Source organism: Triturus cristatus, chromosome 11 (assembly GCF_964204655.1).
Source record: "Triturus cristatus chromosome 11, aTriCri1.1, whole genome shotgun sequence".
NCBI lineage: Eukaryota > Metazoa > Chordata > Amphibia > Caudata > Salamandridae > Triturus > Triturus cristatus.
In genome coordinates, this window is record NC_140594.1 from 518,987,055 (window position 1) to 519,011,859 (window position 24,805).

At 45.9% G+C, this 24,805-nt stretch overlaps 1 protein-coding gene across 1 annotated transcript in view; it reads right to left on the minus strand.

The window, feature by feature from the left end:
• Positions 1-24,805, minus strand: part of LOC146784501 (zinc metalloproteinase-disintegrin-like VLAIP-B) — a 3,966,015-nt gene that overhangs the window by 2,676,772 nt on the left and 1,264,438 nt on the right. The window contains exon 8 of the mRNA XM_085632966.1: positions 815-886. Coding sequence (XP_085489092.1) covers positions 815-886 — 72 coding nt within the window. The remainder of the gene's footprint in view (positions 1-814; positions 887-24,805) is intronic.

Below are 24,805 nucleotides of genomic sequence, written 5' to 3' on the forward strand. Positions count from 1 at the left end.
CCGCAGCCAGACTCATCCTCGACCTCACCAGACAAACACATCACACCCTACCCCACCACAGGCAACTCCACTGGTTCCCCGTACAGAAGAGAGGCTAATTGAAACTGCTGACCCATGCACACAAGGCTCTACACAACCAAGGACTTGCCTTTATCAACCAGCCCCTGAACTTCCACTAACCGTTGAGAGATTAGGCTTCACCTATCACTTGCCCACACTCCTCACATCTACCGAAGCAGAAGAAGATGGCGCTCCTTCTCTTACATCGCAGTAGAGACCTAGAACACCCTCCCCATGCAGACCAGATCTATCACCTCACTACTGGTATTTCGGAGTAACTTTAACACCTGGCTGTTGGAATGAGCCTCCCAGAACCTGCAACTCCTGTATACCTTATTGGGTGATTTGCAGCTCTATATGAATCCAATTGATTGGTTGATTATATGTATACGTACAATTGCATAACATTGCAGCACCACTATCTTTTTTTTCATTCACAACACCAGTTACATGTTAGTATCAAAAGGCACAGAAAAATTGCAGTTTTCATCAAGGGTTAGGTGAGATTTTGATGACTCATTATTACAGTTTTTTCCCTACAGCTTAAACATTTAAAGCATGCCTCTTTCATCATGGATGACCATGCATAATTAATAAGCACTCTAATTCTAGTGCCATTGTTATACACGTGATGGTTTCACTTTCCTCTGAAAAACAAACATTTTGTCGATTTTAGTGAAATGAGGTGATATTATTTTTCAACTTCCCACTGCATAAATAAGTAATCAATTACCTACAATAACACAGAGCTTACCAAATTGACATTATTTATGATTTCAAATATCCGATTTCTCACTGTCTCCATTTTCTGATCGTATTTTTTAAACTGAAAGAAAATAAATGAATTACTTTTAACATGATGATACAGCTCTGGAAGTGAAAGCAGATTTTCTTTTGAATATATTCACTCAGATCAACATGCATATTTTCTGAAACATTTAATCAGTGCTAAAATTAAAGCATGAATTATGAGTCTTTAGAGACCACAACCCCTTTCTCACTCTAAAGATTTGTACATCTGTTAATTGGACCTGATCTGCAATGGTAGGTACCCTTGTAAAGCACTATTGAAGTACACAAAAAGGGGCCACCATCCACTAGGAAACTGGATATCTGACAAAGTGAAACACACTTTTTGAGTCACATTATAGTCAACTTCAGCTGTCTGAAAATACTTTGGGGCCTATTACGATCTTGGTCGTAAAGCCTCCGACCTTATGTTAGATGCTCTACGACCGAGATAGTTGGTTCCAATTCCGACTGGCTGATTACAATACAGCTGGTCGGAATTGAAACCGGACGGTCATTCCGGATGGCTTCCGACAGGCTCCAGGAGCCCATTCACCAGCCGGAGACTGGCCCGTAATCCCATAAAAAAGGCATGCCCGCCTTCGGGATTATGATGTTCAGTTTCCCAAAGGCTTTCCATGCTGGGCTTTCCAACATGGAAAGCCAGTCAGAAAATGAGTTTGGGGGCCCCTATTAGGACCCATTTTTCCTTGCAGCCTTCGGTTGGGTGCCGAGGGGGCACCTATGGTGCCACCCTGTTAATCCCTGTACCTTCTGGCCCCCCTGTTAATCCCTGTACCTTCTGGCAGACACGTTGAGGTGCCTGACACGGGGTGCAGGGATTAACACAATCTCCCATCACTCTATGGGAGCTTGTGTTACGGGCGTAACACAAACACCCGTAGAGAAATGGGAAAATGCGACCAATGGTTGCATCATAATAGCGGTGTTGGGACAACCGACCTAAGGTCGGTCGGTCCAGAGACCGCAACGGTAACATCGTAATCGAGCCCTTAATGTCACCAATACACATTCTACACAACATACAATATATATATATGTAATACCACTGGCGGCACTCAAGATTTTGAACAGGTGCAGCACTGAGACTGCACGACGCCTAGTGTGCATGCATTCCAAATGTTTTTGATGAGTCAGACATCTGTATACCTTTATAAAGCAGTTATTTAGACTGAATTTGGGCAACTTTAACTAATAGTGATCTACTGGCTAATAGTAACTTTTCTCAGTACGTGGAAAACAAATAAAATAAATGTAAACAACAGTAATTTGAATCAGGTCCAATTCTTTCATTTTGCTGCCATAAATATCCATGGTTCATCTCAAAATCATCACTGCACTGATCTACGTCAAGACACGGTGTGAGACACAAGAGAGAGCAGAGGCCACTTTTGGGGTAGAGAATACTAGGTGGATGCCCATCCTGCCACCAGCAGCATGTAAAATGTTTCTAGGACAAGCACCTAATATGTCACAATCACTAGATTGGCAAGAAGAGGAAAATGCACATTGAACTAAGGATGGCACAAATCCTTGAGCTGGCCTTATATTGTGCAGACTGAGAAAGAAATAGTAAAGATGAGTAAGAAAGAGAATGCAGTACGTACGAAAGAAAATGTGTGAGAAAGTAAGAAAAATGAGACAAGTGTGACAGACGTATGTATAATAGATTAAAACGGAATTGAAGGGTGTGAGTGAGGGGCAGGTATAACTGAAGAGTGCAAGTGCACTGAAGGGAAGAGAAAATGGTGAAAATACAAATAAAGGCTGTTCGAAAAATGACCTGCCTGAAGGGTCACCACAAAACTTTTGCCTGCTTCTCCTCTTTTGCTTACCACCATGTTGTTGGCTTTAGGATCATAAGCACTTTTCTACTGTTAACCAGTGCTAAAGTGCATGTGTTTCTCTCCTAGACATAGTTTTATTGACTTATCCACAAATGGTATAGTTAATTTATCTGAAAGTCTCTAGTAGAGTGCACTACATGTGCCCAGTGTATGTACATTACATTCTCCTAGTGGGCCTGCAACACTGATTGTGCCACCTACACAAGTAGCCCTTTAAACATAGCTCAGGCATGCCACTGCAGAGCCTGTGTGTGCAGTTTACCCTGCCATGTCAACTTGGCATTTAAAACCCCCTGCCAAGCCTTAAACTCCCATTTTTAATAATTAGAAGTCACCTCTAAGGTTAGCCCTAGGTAGCCTATGGTCCGGTTCCTGTGTAAGTAAAAGTTAGGACATGTACTTTTAAGTTTTACATGTCTTGGCAGTGAAAAACGCCTAAATTGGTTTCTTACTAATGTGAGGCCTATGCCCTCATAGGTTAACATTGAGAATGCGTTAATACACTTTTAAGCTGCAATTCCTTAGGAGAAGGAGTGGTTTTGTCATGTTTATTATCATTGGAATGGTAGTGATAAATCCTTTTAGCTGGCAAAGCTGAATTTAACATGACTATTTTAGAAATGCCACTTTTACAAATATGCCATTTCTCTGCTCTTAAACCTCTGTGTGCCTGCAGTCTGCCTCCAATACATATCTGGGGTGGGTGACAGCCAGACTTTGTGCATTCCCCCAGACAGCCACACACAAAATAAGGTTAGGTGTGACTGAGAGGCCATCATCTTCTTGATTGGTCATCCTCGGCTAGACAGGAGGGAGGAGCTGACACACCTGAATGGGCAGTGTCCTGTCAATACACAAAGGGTTGCATGCTCCCTGGAGTGAGTCTGGAGCCAGGGTTGGGAAGGAAGGGCCTCTATGCACTTCAAAGCACCTCCACTTCAAAGACGTAACGGAGTATCAGTACTAGGTCTCTCAACCCCGAAAATCAGGCACTGGTGGGCCTGTGGAGAACTCTGCAAGGAGGAAGGACTGCTGTGCTAGTACAAGGACTACCCCTCTGCTGGAATGCTGCTCTGGAAGAACTGCTTGTCTGCTAAGCTGTGGTGCCCTGCTGCATGCTACCCTCTGCCCTACTGAGGAAGGACTTGACCTACCTCACTGGAACCCATATTGACTCCAAGGGCATGTTGGCTTGCCACCTGTTCTAAAGATTCATGGTCATCAAAGATTTCTTTCTTTTCACCTGAAACAGTACCTGGGCTTTGCTTGCTAAAAGTTTTTCCTAGCCAAGTGGTCCCAATCCAGTTCTGGGCCCTTGAAAGTGGGTATAAAGTGTTGCAACCGCCTGGATCCAAGCATTGCCATCATTGTGCAGCTCGTAACCAGCACATCTCTCTCAAAGATGATGCATCCCGGGCGCTGTGAGAACCGAGGACATCACTTTGCCGTCAGCACAACACATCATCTGCTTTTCCAACACATCCCTGACTTTGTGCCTCTCAGAACCTGCATATTGTTTTCAGCTGGAAGCTCGAAGTCGATGCATCACCCCTTTTGCTGCTTGCATCTTGACTCAGTTGACAACGCAAGAAGGTACTTTTCAGAGGGCCAAGGCTGGTCTGTGTATCTGACCTGCGATCCATTGTGGTCGGCATGCACTTTAGGATGTACCCCGTCAAGCGCATTCAGACATCCCAGGTTGGCGCTTTAGGCTTTTAAGCACTATATTTTCATTTAGTCTTTCAAAATTCATAACTCTGGTTACACTTATTGGATTTTTTTCGTTTTGGTCTTCATTTGTTCATAAGAATATGAACAATTTTTATAAACTGATGTGGAGTCATTTTGCGTTGATTACACTGTGTTACTGTTTGAAGTGTTGCACAAATACTTTACACATTGTCTCTTAAGTTAAGCCTGCCTGCTTTGTGCCAAGCTTCCAGAGGGTGAGCACAGTTTAATTTATGGTGTGTATCTGACTTACCATGAGTAGAATTGTGGTTCCTGCTTAAACAGAGTGCATACCTCTGCCAACCAGAAACCCAGTTTTCTAACAAAGGCTAATCAAAGGAATATTTAATAGAGAAATTGGGAATATAAAGACAGAAGGGGCGATGGTGGGAGAACAAAGGAGTTAAAGAGAGGTGTGTTTTCTCTGTTTTTGCATTTTATTTCTTCAAATGGGCCATACTGTGCACGGTGTTTCCTCTATCCCCTTTCACACATAAAGTTGGGAAGGTCTGCCCCAATACAGCAAGGGCCCAGCCTTTGACAAATGTGTATCAAAAGTCAGCAGATAAATGTAAATGAAGTGACAGCAGGAAGATTGCAGAATATCACATCAGTAGCCACAGCTGGTCTACATGTGACTGCAGAAGGACTTTCAGGATGCTGATGTTGAATATCACCTGAGTAAGAATGGCATAAGAACTTAGGGGCATATTATCAAGAAACGGCGTTAAAATTATCGCCGCTTTGGCGGCGATAATGTGCTTGATAATATGCCCTTGAGAATTCCCATAGAAGCCCATGTTCTGGTGTCAACATGGGCTTCTATTGGAATTCTCTGCGGCATATTATCAAGGCCATTTTCGCCGCTTTAGCAGCAGTTTTCTACCGCTGAAGCGGCGATCATTTTAACGGCGTGCTTGATAATATGCCCCTTGCAAATTTACTCACCCATCCACCTACACATTCCTCTCACTGAGTTAAAACACCTTCTCCAGGGATTTCCCTATAACTTACGTCACTAATGCCTCAATTGTGCGTGTTGTGTGAGTGATAAAAGATTGTACTAGTCTGCCCTGCCGACTATCTGCTTTCTGCAAGAGAGAAAAGCCTGATTTACTACTACCATGCAGTGCCTGTTCTGTCAGAAAGCAAAGATTACACTGCTCCTACAGGATTTGTAGGTGTCCTGTGATGAGAAAAGCTAGCACTGCTGCTGCTACAGCTGTACCTGTCCTCTGATGGATGGAAGCTTACATTGTTTCTGCCCAAGATGGGCCGGTCTTATGAAGAAAGGTTGTTTCCAATGTTTTTGCCCCATCTTTTGAAAAATCAAGTGATATATATATAATGCACTTGCATAACATACCCTATGAATCAGAGACTGTTTCACAATTTGTGATGTACATTACCAAGACCTGTAGTTCTGAGGAAGGTGCTTGGCTACTTCGGGGCAATATTCAAGCATTAAAACATGATGACGGAAAAGAGAGGTAGCTTCTATTGCTCGACCCTCCTGTTTTGAATTCTGTAGTAGGGAGACACCAGTAATAAATGTTTAGCTTACCCACTCATAATTGAAAACATAGGTTTGAGTTTAAGAAAGTGTTAATTTGATAGTTGCAACCTCATCCAAACTGGGGGAACCTATAACTAGGAGACTGTACACCCAGTGAATAGTAGTAGTCTCAGGTGCTTCCGAGTGATAGATGTGGAACCCATTGATGAAGCATTCCACATGCAGTAGGTGAGTACATGTATGCATGGTAATACATAATGGTGTTTGAAATTCACTTATGTATGGGAAATTTCAGAAAAATTACAAGAAATATTCCAAATACAAATTTGTCATTTTGCGCTTTATTCTGCAACCTGTCTCTTAATATTCTGTGTGTTAAGGAAGGATGCGCTGCCTGCTGTACCTTTGTTGTGATGTGATGCATGGTATGAAACTTACAAGAAAGAACAGTTTGTGTTGCCAATTCTTGTTTTAATGCATAATGTAAATGAAAGAGTTAGCCGTCAGAATTTACTTTTGTTTTATGTGTGAAACAAGCAGTTTTTTAAATGGGCCATATGATTTAAACATGTAAAAGATAGCTGACAAGTTGCTTATTCTGGTATCGTACCCAAGAGCACTTTTTATTGCTGAGTTTTTAGTCTATGAATGCAGCATTCAAATACAATTATAAGTCACGCTGTTGTGAGGCGCAACATGGCCCGCTCTCAGGGGCATATTCACAAGGAGCTATCTCCGAATTAACGGCACTTTATCGCAGCCAAAGTCGTGATACATTTACTTCCCCATTAACAAGCTGGTGCTAAGTGCCCACAGCACCAGTTTACCCGCGATAGTAGCTGCAAAAAACATCGCCACAGAGGACCCCCGCGACTATCGCTAATGATATGCAGAGTGGGTCCAGTGCCAAAAGCCGCGACAACATTACTCCTCTACATTCTCAAAGACCAGCCAGATCAGCGATAAGAACAAAAACCTGCGATAAGGCGCGTTAGCAGCAGGAAATCTACACCTGCTCTGACCTGGTGTAAAGTCGGACGGCAGCCAGCACCACAAAAGGGAGCCCTGCCCAGGGCCACATCAGAAGTGCAACAGATGTCATGGAGCCACTCATCATGCGTCCCGGACACCCAAGAGGGCCACAACACCTACCGCCACCATGCCCCGAACAACCCCTCCCTGGCACCCCCCCGAACAAAGACATGCCACATCAGCTACACCAAAACATGTACAAAATAATCTGCTTGATGTCGCACAATCACAACTGGTGAAATGCATGTGTCATCACAGAAATGAGCATCACTCATTCACTTTCGAAGCAACAAATGAAACTTTATTCAAATGAACACTGAAATGAAATGAATACACATGGCGGCTCCCCTCGGGACACTCCGTAGGTAACAGCCTGCAAGACAAAAAACATGATGAGAAGGTGTGTCCTGCGCACATCAAAGGACAGAGAGAGAGCGAAGGAGAGAGAGAGAGGAAGAGAGGGATAGAGAGGAAGAGATGGAGAGTTAGATAGAGAAAGAGAGGGAGAGAGAAAGAGAGGAAGAGAGAGGAAGAGGGAGGAGAGAGGGAGAGAGGAAGAGAGGGAGAGCAAGAGAGAGAGATAGAGAGAGAGGAAGAGAGGGAGAGAGAGTGCAGCCCCTGTGCACCCAGGCCTCACTGCTCACCTGCTGCCACCTGTGTGTCTCCAACCACTTGCCGGTATGTATTGCAGTACACCAGGTCACACATCTGAGTCAGAGCCGTCAAATGAAACAGAGTCCAGATACATGACTGGCACAGTACACACACTTGCACAAGACAACAGCGCCTGCCCGCAGATGCACAACCAGGCAGAGGCACCCCTCCCACCGCCCATCGGAGCATGCCTGCCCATGCACACCCAGGCAGAGGCACCCCTCCCGCCGCCCATCGGAGCATGCCTGCCCATGCACACCCAGGCCTCACTGCTCACTTTCCGCCACTGGCGTGTAGACAGGATGTCCCACCACATGCCGCTGCAGGCCACAAGCCCGGGGCCTGCGGACATGGCACCCTCCACACCATGCAGGCACGCTCCGCAGGCCACCAGGTCTCATGCCTGGTGCTTGGTCTTAGGACATACCAGTGTACCCGGCCTACACTGCGGTCCAGCAGGCCACACGAAACATGAGTTGTCCGGACCACGGAGACGGGGCATCATCGCAGGCTGCCCACCCGCTCAGCAGCTTAAAGTGCCACTGACTTAGTGCACCCAAAGTCACTGTCCCATGGCGGGGTGCTTGTGCCGGCCGCAATGCTCCAAGTGCGACTAACCCTGTGCAACCGCAGTCAGCACCACGTGGTTGTAGGCCCTTGCCGTACACAAGGCCTCGGGTACCACTAACCCTGTGCAACCCCAGTCAGCGCCACGTGGTGGTCGGCCCTTGCCGTACGTAAGCCCTCGGGTGCCATCAACTCTGTGCGCAACAACTCATGGTCCCGTAATGAATGAGAAGCGTGGAGCGGCCGTCATCCAGTCACCACCGGAAGAGGGGAATGTGACGTCGTCGGCCCCTTATGTTGGCGGAGTCACATGGCCAGTGACACATGTGCCGGATGGGTGTGGTGTGTGTGCACACATGCCCTCAGGGAGTGGCTGTGACATGCTGATAACTAGACCAGTGACCTGCACACCAGCAGCGAGTACTCCTGCGACGGGTAGCAATGAGGGCCCCCATCGGTGCGTTATCGGAGTGATCTGGCCTGCTGTACGCCGCACCAGCGCAGGGCTTGCCAAAATGACTCGTGGGCTCTGGGCGTGGTCCAGTCCATGTCCGGACAAGGAAGTAACGGATGCGTGTGTCCCTGTTGCAGTGTTCACGGGACCCGGTACGCAAAATGCAATGTAGCACCCTCTGACTTGCATCCTCCAGGATGAACATCATTGACGCAAGGGAAGGCATTGTCCCCACATTCATCCACACATCCATACCTGAATGATGTAAGACATGACACAGCAGTGCGTCACTGGATGTTTATTTGCACTCCAGTGCAGTTTGCAGCTGGAGTGGTACAGGGCAATACCAAGCACACTACAAAATATGGGCCCGTGGAGGGCCAGCCAGAGTCCATCCGGGAATGACATGTACTGAGGAAGAGGAAGGGTACAGTCCGCAGTCTGTCCGCCATGTCATTGGTCGTCGAACAGGATGTGGCAGTCCATGTTGCTGTCCAAGGTGAGTGCATTGGAGTGTATCTGGAGTCAGTAGAAGGTGATGACCCATGTGCCGGACCAAGCAGAAACAGGCCAGGTGGTGGAAATTAATGACCACAGGCCCATCCACGTCCTCGTGCCCGGGTGTGTGCCCAGCCCCACCTGTGGCTGTTGCAGTACCGGCTGCGGCACTGTGTGCCCCTGACACATCAGGGGCCTGAGTGGATACGCCAGCCACACTGGGAGGCACTGACACACCACGGGGCAGGGATGTGGATGGTGTGGGTGCAGCAGCATTCATCAGCACCACACCTTGTGGCGGCAATGCCATGATGGAGGTCTGCAGGGCATGATAGATCTCAGCTACATTTCAATGATGAGCAACCATGGCTGCCATCCTTAACGCCTCCATCCGCACCATGTCCTCCATGAGCTTTCGTGTGGGAAGGTGGAATCTGACTGCATGGTTGCCCCCACTTTTTTCCTGGTGTTTGAATGGTTTTTGACTAGTCTGGCTGGGATCCTGCTATCCAGGACCCCAGCCTATCTGCTTTCTCCCTTAAATGACATGGTGTGCATATTAGATGCACTAGTGATTGGATACTGTGGTACCTTATGAGCCCCTAGTATATGGTACCTTGGGTACCAAGGGCATAGGTACTTCACAGGCCTACCAGGGGCTGAAGCATGTATTATGCCACCCCTGGGAAGCAGACAAAATCTGACACCACAGGTCTGCTACTGCAGCCTGGGTGAGGTAGTTTTAGCACTCCTCACTGAGGTATAGGTTCCTATATCTCACCATACACACACATATAAACCTATCAGTCACCCCTAAGGCAGGCCCTATCAATCCTGACGGCAGGGTGCTTGGCTTACAATGTGAGGGGGTGCCTCTGCATGAGCAGGACCCCTCTGCAGCTGGCAGAGTCTAGTCTCTGTGGCTGTTTGTGGATGCGGTTAAACCATATACTCTTAAGTGCATTATAACCTATTGGTAAATGCTAACTTTGGAATGACTGCATCAAAACATGTCGTGTTTGGTGTCAAACAACTTGGAATCATACCCCCACACCAGTAACTGGTGTGGGAGTATGATCCCACCCTTCTAGAGGGGACGACATGTACCTACTGTGGTATCACGGTAGAAATCTGAAAGAGCCCTGGCATCACAAAATGGATGCCACCAGCACAGACACTGGGCTGCTCTCCTGCTGCTGACTGAAACTCGCATTGGAGGAGGCCCAACAATAGGCATCCTGTCACAGGGAGGTGTCACCACCTTCCAGACAGGATTTAGTGTATTGGGCTGGGTGTGTGCACTCCTAGAGTGCTTTGAAGTCCTGCACTGGGGGAGCAGTAGGCTCCTCTGTGTATATGCCAGCTCAAACCGGTTCAGGGGCTACCTGTCCCTGCTCTGGCATGAAACTGGACAAAGGGAAGTGGGTGTAACCACCCCCTACCCTGACCCTCCCAGAGGAGTGGTCATAAAGCTAGTCCCTCCCTTTCTTTTAGTATAAGATAGGGAACCCTTGCCATTGCAAGTTAGATATCCCTGGACGACACTTTACAAGAAGAATCCTGGCCCTTTGATGTTCTACTACCTTTGGAAGACGGAAGAATCTCCCTTGGAGTCAAGGAGTGACTCCCCTGCTTGGCAGGCACCAAAAACTCTAATCAATGGTCGCAAACGTTCCTGCTCCCGCCGGAGTCCGAAGTCCCTGCAGCCCCAGAAGTAGATTTCCTGACTTCTAGACGGTCATTGTGAGTCCAAAGCAGAGCTGAGGCGAGTGGACCCCACGAGTGATGAGGAACAGCAATACCTGGGTACCGCGCACTATTTTCAAGTGCAACCCCTTCACGACATTCTATGAACTTGTGCTTTGGACCATTTGTGGTCCAAGCCTCCAGCAGGTTTTGCAGTGAAAATCAGAGGCCTACCCCATCCCAAGTGACCGTGGGCTCCTGCAAAGCATTTCCTCATGAGGCATCTTTGCGATCCCTTGCCCATTGGCTTGTGGGTCTCCTGAAGATTTTCTGATCAAACCAAAGAGCTCTCCTGGTTGCTCCAGGCCTGCCCTCACCCACCCTTGCTGGGTGAGTCCCTCAGACCTGGCTGGTCTGCACCATTGTCTTTATTCACTTTCCATGAGACTTGCTGTTGCCAAGGCTTGTTGATTCCAATCCGGTTGCCGACACCTCAGTAAGCTGCAGACTATGTGGGATACTCCTAATCCAGCTGCTGGTCATCGTCGATGCCTCTGGTCTTCGTGAGCGAAGAGTCAAAACACCCTTGATCACCTTAAATCACCGACTTCCGTGGGCATCCATCTTCCTGGCCCCGGGTCACTGGCAAGTGACTGTGAACACTGTTCCTTCCGCTTTCAGGTCATCTTCATCTTGAATCCAGCCTTGGATTCCACCGGACACTTCTTCAGTCTTCGCAAGCAGCAAATCTTCAATAGAAAACAGCAACGCGACCCGACACCAAAAGACACCTATGCACCCGGCTTCCCTGGGTGAGGTAACTCGTGCACTTCAGTGCCCTAGTGTGTGTTGGCCCTGAAGTTACTTACCTTGTAAGTGGCTTGCTTGTAGACTTCCTCGAAGTACCCTAAAACTTTAAAAATCCAACCGCGACTTGCTCCATTGAAATCAATAGGGAACCCACGGCTGTGTTCTCACACTGCACACGTCTCCCGTGGGTCTTTTACTTACCTGCTTTTGCTGCATTAGTGAAGCATCAGCAATTCTACAGGCCCTAGGCCTAGTCCCTCTGCAAGTCGACTTTCCTAAACCTCTTTTTTAGTATATGGTCTGGTACGCCCCATATTTGTGCTTAACTTATTGTGAAACGTTGATATTTGAATGTGTTCCTGACTTCTAATCTCATAAAGAGATTAGTAGAGTGTGTCTAGAAATAAATACATATATATTTGATATATATACCTGTGTGGTGTCCTTTCATTTGGTAATTCAAGAGATTATAAGGTAAAACAAACTGCTTTACATTCCTCAGAGACTTAGCCTGAAGGCTGCTCTCCGCAGCTACCACTAGGATAGCTTTCTTTAAAAGGTTGTCTTAAACCTATCTACCATAAGAGTCGAATTGGACTGGTGCAGGGTGGCCACTATAACTAGTGACCAGCATATGCCAGGGATAACGTCTCACATTTCACATGTGTGCCATCTCATGACTGGCCTCGCTGGAACCACTCTGAGAGGTCAGCTGTTCTTCTCTCCGTGTCATGACTCCAGGTATGTCAGTCAGGGCTCATTGGAGACCATGGGGCGGACATAGACACCCAAGGATGGCGTCCAGTTTGGCAGCCATGATGCCGAAGCCCACTCGCACCTGCTCAGCCGTCTCCCTCTGGGCCTCCAGCACACAGCGTTGGAAGGCCATGTGTTGTTCCTGGGGGTCTTTGGAGAGTGCCGGGGCTGTAGGTGCCTCCTGCTGGGTGGTTTGGGTGGTGGGTGGGGTCTCATCGATATAGCTGGGCTGCCCTGATCCTGGAGGTGAGTGGCAGATGAGGTCAATGATGTCTAGGATGGTTTGGGTGTCGATGCTGGTGTTGTCCTCCTCGTGATCAGTGAAGAACAGCTGGGGCTGCTCTACAGGAGGTGTTGACGATTGAGGTAATTCATTTTTTCAATTCCGTTCATATTTAGCCACCATTTTGGGTCCCGCCGCCATTTTGTGTTGCCCTCACTCAGGCAGCACGATGAACGAGGTGTTGTTTTTCCTCTTCCTACTGCCAAGTGTCAAATAACCTCCTGCCTCTGTTAGAGCTGATGTCAGGGTCTGGCCGACTCCACTAATCCTCGTCTGGTTTGACTGATCCCTGTCTCGACTATCTGTTGGCTCGCACCATTCTTTCCTGACCTTATCTTATCCTCTGGCCTTCGGTGTTCTTTACTCGTATTCTCTCATTTTACAACTGTCCTCCGGGCATCCAAATATGTCCTGCCACCTGCAAGTCGAATTATGAATGCCAACACTGATTAACTTGTGGGGAAGGGTGACAAACACAGTTGGGAGAGATGCTTATTTGAGTTACTTAATACCTTGTTTTCGTATTCTTTTCATTGGTTAACCCTGTATGCATTGGGAGTGTTCTTTGTGAATAGGTGTGTTATAAAAGATTGTGCGCCACAAAGTAAAGTGGCAGTCTCCTAAGAACATACCGAGTGTACTTCTGGGACAACTGTACTTAGCTGCAGCTAATAAACCTTCTCTTCTACGCCTAACGGAGAGTCCCGTGTCTCTGTTCAACAAAGCAGGTGAACCCAGGACATTAAGGCGTACCCTGCGCCGCCAGGCCCATAAAAGTCTGGTTCTTCAATTGGCGCCCAATGTGGGGCGGCTTCAGAGGTAGCAGTTCTGCCTGAGGATCGTGAGGAGCCCGCAAGAAAATTCTGGAGGAATCGCGAACCACGTCAAGCGACCCCTGTATGTCGAAGTGCTCCGAAGGTCTTTTGCAGCGCGGTGTCTCCTTTCTGACGGCTGCTGATGACTGCTGCCCTGACTGCCGCCCTGCTTTGGTCCCTTTTATGATGTTTGGTATCGCGAGACATTAGACGGGCCTCTGTTGGCGTACAAAGACACTTAGTTAAGTATTGGTGGGTGGCTCCCACTATTTTGTTTTGATTTGGGTCTTTGATTCGGCTATTGCGAAAGCAGAAGCCGAGGGGTGAGTACGTTTGTGCTATATTATTTGATTTAACCCCTTGATGTTTGTGAACAGTCCAGTGAAATAACGATGCCTGGTCTGAGTAAGTTTAGGAAGTTCTGTTGCCTTGATTGTAATAGGGATTCCCGGCTGGAGGACTCTTGTCCGATTCCTCGGGTTGGAACTCCCACCTATGAGCTTTATTCAAAACATGGTGTCGGCCCCATTGCCTTTAATAAAACATGGATCCGATACACAAAGAACGATGGCGTTCTACAGTGGCCACAGAATGGAAGTTTTGAGCCTGACATATTAGATAATTTGGAAGCGATATTGTTCAAAAAACAAGCCCGGCCGGCAATGTTTGACTCTTTCCGCCTCTGGCGTAAGGAAGCCAAACAGAAAGAAATTAAGCAGGCAAAACGAGATAAGAAAGCACAAAATATGACGATTATACAGGCTGCCCAGCAGTTTAAAGATAATGAGATTGATAATGCAATGGAAATTTCGGAGAGACAGCATCGTATGGCAATAGATAGATGCTATCCGGTGTTGCCTAATTCCCCTTCTGGTAAAAGTAAGGATCTGGAGGAAGACCCTTTGATGTCTCACCTATTGAGATTGCCTCCACCCTATGTACAAGGTGCTAATGCACCCCCGTTGTTACAACCTGTTCAGTTGCCTGTTGTCCCCCCACCTGCTCCGGTTCTTCCGCATTTGCCCCTTCCGGTGTTGCAACTCCCACCTCCTGTGCCCCCGATTCCTTTGTCTCCATCTCCTGAGCATCAATCTCCTTTGCCTTTCGGCTCCCCTTATAACTTGCAGTTCCTCTCTTGTATTGCCTAATACCTTGTCCCCAGTCCTTATGTCTAATTCTCCTACTGTGCGCAAACGATTAACAGTTACTGTCTATGGTTTTTTTGTCCCCTTTCTTTAGGACTCTGAACATGTCTCCGGCTTTTTCTCGAAGACAGTCTCGTAGTCAACTTCCAGGTTCCGACGAACGGGTGGCGTTGGACTCTCTCGCTCGCAAATGGATCGAGAAGGGTCCCCAGTATAGTGTGAAAGATATCAGTGAGATGCGCCCACGCAAAGATATGTATTTAATGTTATGTGTGACACTCTTGCTAAAGGATGGGAGGATATAGATTTGGGTTTACATCCCCAGGGTCTGTTGGATGTTCAGGCTAATTTCGATAAAGGACTCATTGTGGGTTCTAAGATTGAGGACGCCGTGAGGACACTTGTTACTTTTAGGTCCCTATTTTCTTCACAAACTTTTCTGATCCTGCTGTTCGGCAGACATTGAAACATTACCCAATGAGAGAGGTTCCTCCGATATAGAGGGAAGAGGTTGCACAAGCAGGTAATAATCCAGCTATTCCCGCTCACTTCCAGCGTATTTGGGTACATGTCCCCTGGAAGAGATCTGATGTTTTGGCCCTCAAACAATCTTTACCGGATCCTCATAAAAACCCTGCTGGTTATTATAAAGAATTGTTCCAGACTGTTGATGCATGTATTATGAATTTAGCCGATATTGACATGTTGATGGGAAATGTAGTCCCACAAGCGTTATGGGCTCGAATTCGTAGAGAGGATCACGTTCAAGAATTGGGTGGTACATGGGCTGCTATAACTGCCTCGGATAGAGCACAAGTGGGTGGTGCTAAGCCTGATGTCTTGATCACAGAACTCCCAGATAGGATTATTACTTTAATGAAAACAATGATGCCCGCCTTACGAGTTAATTGGGATAAATTAGCTGCGTGTAAACAGAAGAAAGATCAGAGCGTCTCCGATTTCTTCACTCGTTTTGAGGAGATGTTTATTGATCACAGTGGTCAGGATATGACTACGGAGGGTGGACAGCGATTATTTGTGGATAAATTCGTATTTAATTTGCTTCCTGAGTTGTCACATAAATTAAAAGACTGAAAGTTCATGGGCTGTTTCTTCTCCTGCTCAGATAACCCAGTTTCAAAGGGTGTTTCAAAAGCCTGAGCCCTATATTCCGAGGCCTTTGTTAGGTCCTAACCAATGCGCCTATTGTAGGGAGGAAGGTCATTTTAAGAATGGCTGCCCGGTTTTATTACAGCGTAATGGAGGACTATCTACTCCACGAGGTCGTGGTGGTTCCCAGTTAGTGCCCAGGGGTAGAGGTCGAGGTATGTCGCCCCAGACACAGCATTCCCTTCCACCTCCGCATTCTATGAACTACTTTGATCAGCAAAATACTCAGTCTACGCAGTATTACAATGATGATTACTATGTTGAAGATGGGAATGACGGTCTTCACGCTAACTAGGACAGCCATAGACAAAGTGAGGGAGTTGTATCGATTCCAGTAGATCAGAATGGGCCTTATGTTAATGTCACTACAATGGGTGTTTCAGAGCCATTTCTTTTAGATACTGGTGCGATGAGAAGTTCTATTATTCATTCCAAACTCCCTGGGGCACCTTTGTCTGGCTTAACAAACGTATCCGTAGGATTTTCTGGCGCCCCAGTTCCTAGCCCGGTCTCTTGTCCTCTGCCTATTTCAAATGGTTCTTATGATTTGGAAGCTCCGCTTCTTCTAATGGAGAGTTGCGGCGAAAATCTGTTGGGTTTGGATTTATTGAAAAGATTGCATTCAACAATATATTGTTCTCCTTCTGGTGTACATCTGGCTTTGGGGCAGAAACTGACTTCTCCAATGTATTTGCCTAAAGATCAATTTCCACCTGAATTGCTCTCTCTCCCCGCAACACTTTGGGCTACGGGTCCAAATGATGTTGGTTGTCTTGAGATCCCACCCTATGTCGTTACCCTCAAGCCCAATGCTAAACTGCCACGTATCCCTCAATACAAAATTGCCAATGATGGTGAAAGAGCGCTTTTTGCTATTATTTATGATTTGGTTCAGAAGTGTGTGGTTGAGGAGACGAGAGTAAATGTATGTAATAGTCCTGTTCTCCCGATTCTTAAACGTACTGATCCTTCCCAGCCTCCTGTTTATCGCTTTATTATTGATCTCCGGGAGGTAAATAAAATTGTTGTACCGCAGTTTCCTGTTGTTCCAGATATCACTGCCCTGTTAACTATGATACCTGCCTCGGCAGCTTGGTTTTCTGTTATTGATCTGAAAAATGCTTTCTTCAGCCTCCCCATTGCTGAAGAGAGTAGGGAAATTTTTGGCTTCTCCTTAGGAGGCCGAAGTTTCCGGTTCAAGCGCGCACCCCAAGGCTATTGCGAAAGTCCCTCCATCTATCGCCAAGCTCTGAAGTGCCAGCTTGATGCTTTTACTTTGCCGCCAGGTGCTACCCTCATTCAGTATGTGGATGATTTATTAATTGCTGCTGATTCAGAGGATATTTGCAAAAACGTGACTATTGCACTATTGCGTCACTTGTCTGACCTTCACCATACGGTTTCACCTTCTAAATTACAATATGCCAGCCAAGAGGTTACCTATTTAGGTCATCTCTTGTCGAAGGAGGGAAGGCGACTGACCCCAGAACGTATTCAAGCAATTGCACAAATGCCTGTGCCATCCACACAAAGAGAAGTGCGTGCCTTTCTGAGCATTACCTCTTATTGTAGACAGTGGATTCCAAATTTTTCTTTGTTGGCTAAACCTTTGTTGGCACTCACTTTGAAAGACACACCCCAACCCCTTCCTTGGACTAACAAATGTCAGAAGAGTTTTTCTGATTTACGTTCTGCTCTGTGCTCTGCTCCTGTGTTGGGTACTCCTGATTACAGTAAGCCCTTTACGCTCTATGTCCATGAAAGAGAGGGTTGTGCATTGTCGGTCTTAACACAACGATTTAGAGACAAGCAGCGGCCATGTGCCTACTTTTCGGCTACATTAGATCCAGTAGCCAAGGCATTGCCTAGTTGTCTTAAAGCTACAGCAGCAGCAGCAATTTCTATTCGTCAGTCTGCTGGAGTGGTGCTGGATCACACTCTTATTGTTATGGTACCACATGCAGTGGATACCTTGCTAAATAGGACGAAAACGCAGCACCTCACGAGTGCTCGCTTGTCTGGGTATGAGCTGATGCTCTTGGCTAGTCATGTGCACATCCAACGATGTAACACTTTAAATCCAGCCACATTGCTACCTCTTCCAGAGGAGAGAGGTATTCAGGAACAACATGATATTTTTCACCGTACTGAGGAGGAGACAAAAGGTAGGATTGATTTGAAGGATACACCACTAATGAACCCGGATGGGATCATGTGGGTGGATGGTTCTTTTTTTAAACTCCCTAATGGTGAAACAACTTCAGCTTATGCTGTTACCACCTTGCATACAATTGTGGAGACAGCACGCATCAGACATAATTCAGCTCAGGCAGCTGAACTAATAGCTTTGACCAGAGCGTGTGTGTTATCTAAGGGGAAGAGAGTGAATGTATATATCGACAGCCAGTATGCGTTTGGTGTGGCACATAGTTTTGGCCGTTTGTGGAAGGAAAGAGGATTCTTTACCTCCCACGGTACTAAAATACAGCATGGTCAGTTGGTAACTGATCTTCTTGAGTCACTTGTTTTGCCTACCCAGATAGCAATCATAAAGTGTAGTGCACATAAGAGGATTACTGATGATGTTGGTCGTGGGAATGCTTTTGCAGATGAGGTAGCAAAAGAAAGAGCAAGGGATACTATAAGTCGCATGTATGTTGCGGGCCCTGCAAATTGGGGCAAGGAAACAGGAATGTGTGAAGATACAATAGAAAGTGTGAGATCGATTCAAGGAGAGGCTACAGAGAAAGAGTTGAGTAAGTGGAAAGAGAGTACAGGAATGTTAGATGCAAAGGGATTTTGGATAGAATTGTCAGAACATCAGCGTTGGCTGTTACCAGATGCCCGTAGTTGCTATGGCACATGGTCCAGCCCACATCAGTGCAAAAGGAATATGCAAACTTCTGGCTCCAGTGTGGTTGAACGAAGGGATTTAAAAATGTGCAGATAATTTAGTGAAGCATTGTATCGTTTGCTTGATGCATAATCCAGGAAAGGGAACCCCAACTCCAGCAGGTCACTTTGCTCCCCCAACATGTCCTTTTGAGGTGTTGCAAATTGATTATATTCACATGGAACGATGCAACAATCTCAAATATGTTCTGGTAGTGGTGTGTGCCTTCTCCAGATGGATAGAGGCTTACCCCCTGAAAGACAACACTGCTTTGTCCACTGCCAAAGTTCTTCTAAAAGAGTTCTTCCCTAGGTTTGGTTTGCCGCGCATTGTCTGGAGTGACAATGGAAGTGAATTTGTGGGCCAAATTATGAAAAAGGTGTGTGCAGGTCTTGGAATTAGGCAGAAATTCCATGCGGCAAACCTACCCCAATCAGCGGGTTTGGTAGAGTGCTATAACGGCACTCTCAAACTTAAGCTTGCAAAGATACAGGCTAGCACAGGACTTGCCTGGCCCGATGCTTTACCTTTGGCTCTCCTATCCACTAGAACAGCTGTACATTCTCGGCTGGGACTCAGCCCATACGAGGTTGTTTTTGGACGCCCGGCTAATGTTTGGGGAGTTCCTCGCCCTAAAAAGTATTCTGACATACAATATCCAATGCTGATTGACTACTTGCATGACCTCACCACTAAATTACGTGTTCTCCACCAACAGGTTCAAAACGCTTTACCAGAGGCCTCCACAGACCCAGGTCATTCTATCCAACCGGGAGACTGGGTCTGTGTGAAAAATGTTCAAACGACAAAGAATTTGGAACCTCGTTGGAGGGCGCCTCGACAGGTTCTTCTGGTGACACGTACAGCAGTGAAAGTCAAAGAGAAAAAGAACTGGATCCATGGCATGCACTGCAAAAAGGTGCCCTTGCCCTTGCCTTTTGACCAATGGGTCCGTAAGGGTGTAGGTGATTTCGAAGGCGAAAGGGTCCCCCGGTTTGTACCTTTCAGTAGTGCACACCTAGATGGAGCTCGGTCAGAGAAAGAAGATGACTACGTTTTACAAGAAGCCATACCACCACGTCTCCGATTGAACACTACAGATCCACAGACACTATTTCAGGACCAAACTGTACTGAACAGAACTCGATATAATTTAAGGCCTAGACTGGTCAAGGGCACCTAAGATTTTCATCTCTTTCGTGACATATATCATCTGTCCAGGTTGCAGGGTTACGGTAGGAGTCTTGGTTCGTGACCTGTATAATGGCTAGGCCCCCAGGACTTGCAGTGTCATAGGACGGCTAATAATCACAACCAAGTGAGTAGGGAAGATTGCCGTGAGCAACAAATTTAGAGGATGGATGTCAAATTGGGAATGAATAATAAGAAGGAGGAGATGAGAAAGAAATATTGTAAATTAGTGTACAGTCAATGTGGCATAACATTGTGTGTTCTTATGTTTTTTAGTACCTTATTGGCTTGTGTAAGTTGGATTGTTCATGCTATGCAGCAAAAATCTGTCCCTACTTCTATTTCCCTGCCTCTTCATTCTACTATCTCCCCACATCAATTTCATACGCTTCCCCAACATAAACTAATCAGGAGAACAGAATATTTTAACAATTCATTTGTCCAGTTGTTGCATCAACACCAATTGGTAGTCAACACAACCGACTGTTGGGTGTGTGGACTTATGCCTCATACCACAGACAAAGGGATGCCATATCTGGCCCTTCCCTTTTCTTATGAAGGTTCCGCTTGGGCCTATTTTGTGATGTTTTCATATGCATATCAGAACCGATTTAGACGTCCAGTTGATCCATATGGTAGTGGACAAGATTTTAGTTATAGTTCTCTGTTAAAAGGAATAGTGGCTATGGCTAGAATTGTGGAGAATAGTAGGGTTCCTGTTGATGAGAAACGGGCATACGATGGTTGGAACGTGACTCGTTACGTTACTAGCCTTACAGATAGAGTTAAACAGGGAAAATCTCCACCAATTTGGACTGTGCCTCATCGAGGTAACTTTTGTTTACAAATGAATGGCCAGACTACTGACGCTGAACAAGGAAAAAGTTTTTGTTCCCATACATACATTTACACATCTCAGAATTCACCACCGTTAGTACCATCCCAGGGCACGTATTTTGTCTGCCACGATAGAGCCTACACGTGGCTACCGACTGATTTTTCAGGAACATGCTATATAGCCCTTCTTCTCCCTCCTACATACACTGCTCCTTCGGGATACCACAGAAACAGATATGGCAGAGGGATTATTGATTCTAAAGACACGGCAGGACAAGAGGGAGGTGATTTCCTTAAAGGATTTCTCCCATTCTGGGGCCCAATGGCCAACAGTAGAAACATGAGACAATTGGTTCGTGTTGTTGAGACTACCATAGATGTCACTGTGGGAGCCTTGAGTAATCTCACAGCTGAACTTCAGGCGGATCGTCTCATGACATTGCAGAACCGGATTGCTCTGGATGTTTTTCTTGCGGATCGTTGTGGAGTTTGTAAATTGATCGGATCTAGCTGTTGCATTTATATACCTGACGATGCCTGACTTGTGGGCCTGCGCTCGTCTTCTGCGCCTCCTCCAGCTGCCTCCATGTTGCTTGAATGTAGGTCAGTTTGTGTGTGGGTGCTTTTTCTGCTTTTATGGTCATTTTTTCAGCCTGCCATGTGTGTGCTGCAGGCCTGGCGCTGCTTATCGCTACTTTCCTTATCGCGCTTTGGCCCATCGTGTGTTTTTTGGTGTTGTGGTTTGTGGTTTTATAGCCATCGTGGTGGTTGTATCGTGGATATTGCCCGCGGTTTCGGCAGACTATCGCTTGCTACCGCTTTGTTGTGAATTCCACGTTATCACTGGGTTATTTTCCCACGATGGGCTGTGATACCGAAAGTTGAGTTACGCTACTCTAGCGGTAGTTATCACACGTTCTTGTGAATATGCCCCTCAGTCTTCATTTTAGGTCCATGTTTTAGCTTGACATCTTTTTCTACTGGTAACATTTTTTACATGTTTTATACTTTTTGGGAGCAATCCATTCTACATGTAATTTATTTCTTACTACGCAGTATTATTATGCTGGTTGTATACTCTGTTCAAGGCTAGGTATATGGAATGTGATGCCTTTGCATTTGGCTGTCCAGTTGGAGACAGTTTGAAGACCCCAGATACACCATCGCATCAGTCATGCACCTTTGACACAGTGCGATTGGAACAGATCTTTTATCACATAAATAGCTTCGGCATTTCATTAGGCAGATGAGCACTTCTGCTGGGATTGTCCTGGAACGCGAAGCACTGTGGCTGAGATGCAGTCCTGCTGACTCTGACCTCTATCACGCAAATGATGTTAGCCTGTTCGCACAGGGCGGCTTCCTGATACATCACACGCAGGTATGGGAGGTTGGGCTATCCCGATGGTGAAACAGAATATCCCACCAAAAATGTAACTGACACAAATATCAGGGGGAAAGTATAGGGGAATCAAATATTGACTGCAAGAATATTGTTATGAAGTATATCGATTTTAAGTTAAGTAATATTGATTTTTAAAATATTGATGTTATTAATATCATTTTCAATGTTATAGTTGTTTATAATATATATCGATTTTTAGTTTGTATGTATTTTGTTAAATATTTATTTTTTACATTTTAATTTTGGTTTTAAATAATAATTTATAAAAAATTGTGTTTATAATGTAGTACTGACTGTAGTGTGAATAATATATATATTTTTTTAATCCAACACTTCCTCTACTGTTGCATTGACTGGAGTGGGAATAGTACATTTTACCCCTCTGCAATCCAACACTTTCCCTTTTGTTGCACTAACTGGAGTGGGAATAGAAAATTGTACCCCTCCGCAATCCAACACTTTCTGTACTGTTGCACTAACTCGGGTTGTAATACTATTTTTTTTCCATAAATTATCATTTTTATTGTTGTGTTAATTAAAGTGGCAATAGTAAATTGTAGTATTTTGCAATGTTATATTCTATGTAATTTTATATTTATTGTAGTAAGAGTAGTAAATGTTATTTTGTGTGATGTAAAATCATTTTTTATTGTTGTGTTGTGTTAGGTGGGAGTTTTTTCAACGTAGTGGGAAATGTATATGTATTTATTTAAATGTTGAATAATAACATATTTTTTGTTGATTTAATTTATAAAATTATGTGTTTGATTAATTATAATAATATTTCAAATTTTCAATATTTTTTGTTTATAAATTATTTTTTATTAAAGTGTAAAAATGTATATTGTTTAATTTTTATTTTAAATTAAATTGCTTTTCATAATATTTTGGGACTTATTATGATGACGGTCGGAGTTACCTCCAACCGACACCATCTCGGACTCGGGGCCGACCGACCTAAGGCCAGCGGTTCTGACCGCGTTGTTACGATGCGACCGAACACTGTTCGGTTGCATACTTACTTTTGTCTATGGGAGCTTGTGTTACAGCCGTAAACCGTCTGCAGTACAGGCTCCTATAGAGAAATGGGGATGTGAGTAAAACCCTGCACCCTGTGGCAGGCACCCCATGGTGTCTGCCCCAGGTACCCCCTCAATCACCAACTGTAGGCCACAGGGTGAAGGGGGCCTTCTAGAGGCCCCTAAATTCGCTTTCCGACAGCCTTTCCAATTACCGGCCAGTTTACGTTTCGACGCCAACATGGTCATCGGGCAGTCAGACCACAAACCGACCTAGAGCGGCCGCGGGAACTGGTAGTTAGTTTGAATGCGGGCTCGGAAGCCGTCTGCGGGGAGTGATCGTCGATTCAGGAAATAAGGTTCTATTGAATAGAATTCCCAGTGGGAGGCGGAGGGCGTCTAAGTCAGCCTGCGTCCGACGCGATCAGTTACTGATCGCGTCGGACGCAGACTGACTTAGACGCCGATCACTCCCCGCAGACAGCTTCCGAGCCTGCATTCAAACTAACTACCAGTTCCCGCGGCCGCTCTCATTATCTTGCTTTGACGATGCTCACTGTGACACGGCCATTGAGCTCCACCATCGTATACAACTCAGATTCAACGTCAATTTTTTAAAACGCCGATTTAAATTCGTGCTTTGCCCCACCAATGTCCCAGCACCGCTTGATTATGCCAACCCGGTCCTGATGATGATCCTAAATAACTGGATCGAAACGCCGTCGACCTGTCAGCACAATTGAAGGCGCAGCTCTCTTATGGTTCTATGAATAACTGAATATTAATCATCATTGTATAAAATTGTGACCAGATCCTCTGATTTCACTGTACAATTATTCACTTCACTTCACTTTGCGCCGTCCCCAGCTGATCTCACTTTGTCACTTGTGTCGCCACACCGTTGTGTCATGAACACACCTGAGCACCAAGTCCAATTCGGGTTGTTCACGCTAATTTACTTTGCTTGCAGTGCTGTTACAACTGTAATATTGTCCATTTCATTTATGTTGCTTGCCCCTTGCCAATTCTTTTTGCTCAATACATGATGCCATGTGCAATTTTTCAAAATTTTCCGACTGAGTCTCTCTTTCTAGACTGTAATGTTCTATACATGCATCTCTAACTGTCCTTATTAAATTATATCAGTTGAGATATTTTGTTGTCCTTTGCACACTTACCCTGGTCTCAACAAGGTTTATGGGATATTGCTCCTGTTGTTTATTACTGGATCGGAAAAAAGTATCCTGGGGCCGGTTTTGGGATATCATCCCTCATCAGGAATGCTACCTTGAATCCAGTGGCACAGGCAGGACAGACCCATGCCTGGGCACACCATTCTGACTTAGGGGCCGATTACAATGTCGGTCAGAAGGGCATAGGGCCTGTCGGAGGCAGATCGTCTGACCAACTCGTCCTCAGATGTGGTCGTCCTGACCGACGCATTATGATGCCCAAAACCCATTGCTTACCAACCGACTCAGTTTCTCTGAATCCGACTGCATATTCCACCCAGGAAGCCATCAGAATCGCCAAATGAAGCAGTTCGGAGGCACTTCCAAGTCTTAAACCGCCTGCCCTATTACGATGTTTATTTCATACGCACCTCATCTGTTGGGCCAACAACCT